Source organism: Trichinella spiralis (genome assembly GCF_000181795.1).
Source record: "Trichinella spiralis strain ISS 195 chromosome Unknown Scfld2544, whole genome shotgun sequence".
Lineage (NCBI taxonomy): Eukaryota > Metazoa > Nematoda > Enoplea > Trichinellida > Trichinellidae > Trichinella > Trichinella spiralis.
In genome coordinates this window covers 1-1,294 of record NW_003529483.1, presented here as the reverse complement: position 1 = coordinate 1,294, position 1,294 = coordinate 1, and the positions used below count along the sequence as shown (strand labels likewise).

At 33.8% G+C, this 1,294-nt stretch overlaps 1 protein-coding gene across 1 annotated transcript; it reads left to right on the top strand.

The window, feature by feature from the left end:
- Positions 1-324: 324 nt before the first annotated feature.
- Tsp_14744 (conserved hypothetical protein) lies at positions 325-1,277 on the top strand (the record flags this gene model as incomplete). The annotated part of the gene is made up of 2 exons (XM_003368383.1): positions 325-388; positions 572-1,277. Coding segments are annotated over exons 1-2 (770 nt in total), but the record flags the coding sequence as incomplete, so codon positions are not given.
- Between the last annotated feature and the right edge of the window lie 17 nt (positions 1,278-1,294).

Here is a 1,294-nt window from a genome sequence, read left to right as displayed (position 1 = left end):
AGGTTTAAATAATTTGGAATTTTTTTGATTGGAATTATTTGGTTTGAGTAAGCCAGGTTTGGAAAATGAATTTTAAGAATTTTTTTTTTGTAAAAAGGAGTTCATGCTAATCCTCCGCTAACCATTTCAATTTTTTTGCACTAAATACATATTATATATAAAACAAGACCATTAAAGAAACAAAAAAAGAAAACGTTTATTATTTCGTATTTAATTGGTTGTATAAATCCGCTAGAAGTGAATTATATTGCACGAAATTTATGAAACGGAATGTACTTATTTTATATTTTTTTGAATTTTTTACAGGATTTGGCAAAACAGGTCATGAAAAAACTGTTCAATTTAAAAAAACGCTTTCCAGATTATAAGTACACAGTTTCAGATGAAGGTTATTAGTCGTTGTATGAAATAATTTACATTTGTTTATGGGTTTCAATTGTTTTCGTCTACTTTCCCCGTTTGTTAATTTTTGGGTTTTGTTTTTTTACACAAAATGTTCAACGCAGTGTAAATTGTAAGCAGTGTAAAATTGTTGTTGATGCGAACATTGAGAAAACTGCATGTAATCCAGAGTTAAAATTTAAACCTCGCAAACATCCTGGTCGGTTCAGCTCTGCCATAGTTGATTTGCCGGACGAATTGCATCGAATAATTTTGAATGTACTCGATTCTGCAGATTCGATGAAAATAATCAAATTGGAAGCAAAGAAACTGAACAATTTTCTATCTATGCGCAAACCGCCTGCTTCTGAAGAAGAAATACGCAATGAAGCTTTGAAAATTTTTCAAACTCTCCATGAGCAGGATCGAATAAAAGCGGAAAAAGGTGGTAACCAGTGGCCACCGGCCGATGAATCGGATGAGGATAAAGAGCTGAGGCAAAAGAATTTAAGAGGGCGAATGTTGAAAAAACTGAAATCAGTATTGTATTACTGGAAGCCTAAAGTTTACAACACTGAAACGAAATGTTTAGCTTATTTGATGGCTCGCTTTGCATCACAGTATGCAGTGATGAAACGCATCTTAGATCAAATCAAAGCAAGAAATCCTGAAATATGTCCTGAGCATGTTTTCGATTTTGGATCCGGCGTCGGTAGTACATTTTGGGCATGCGAATCAACATGGCCTGGCAAAATTAGTGAATATTACATGGTGGATGTTAGTTCAAAAATGAACGATCTCGCTTTAAAACTCCTGACTCATGGCCAACCATTTGGTAATATTCGTCATGACAACGTTAATGTTAGACAGTTTTTACCGGTTCAACATGACAGGAAGTATGATTTTGTAATAG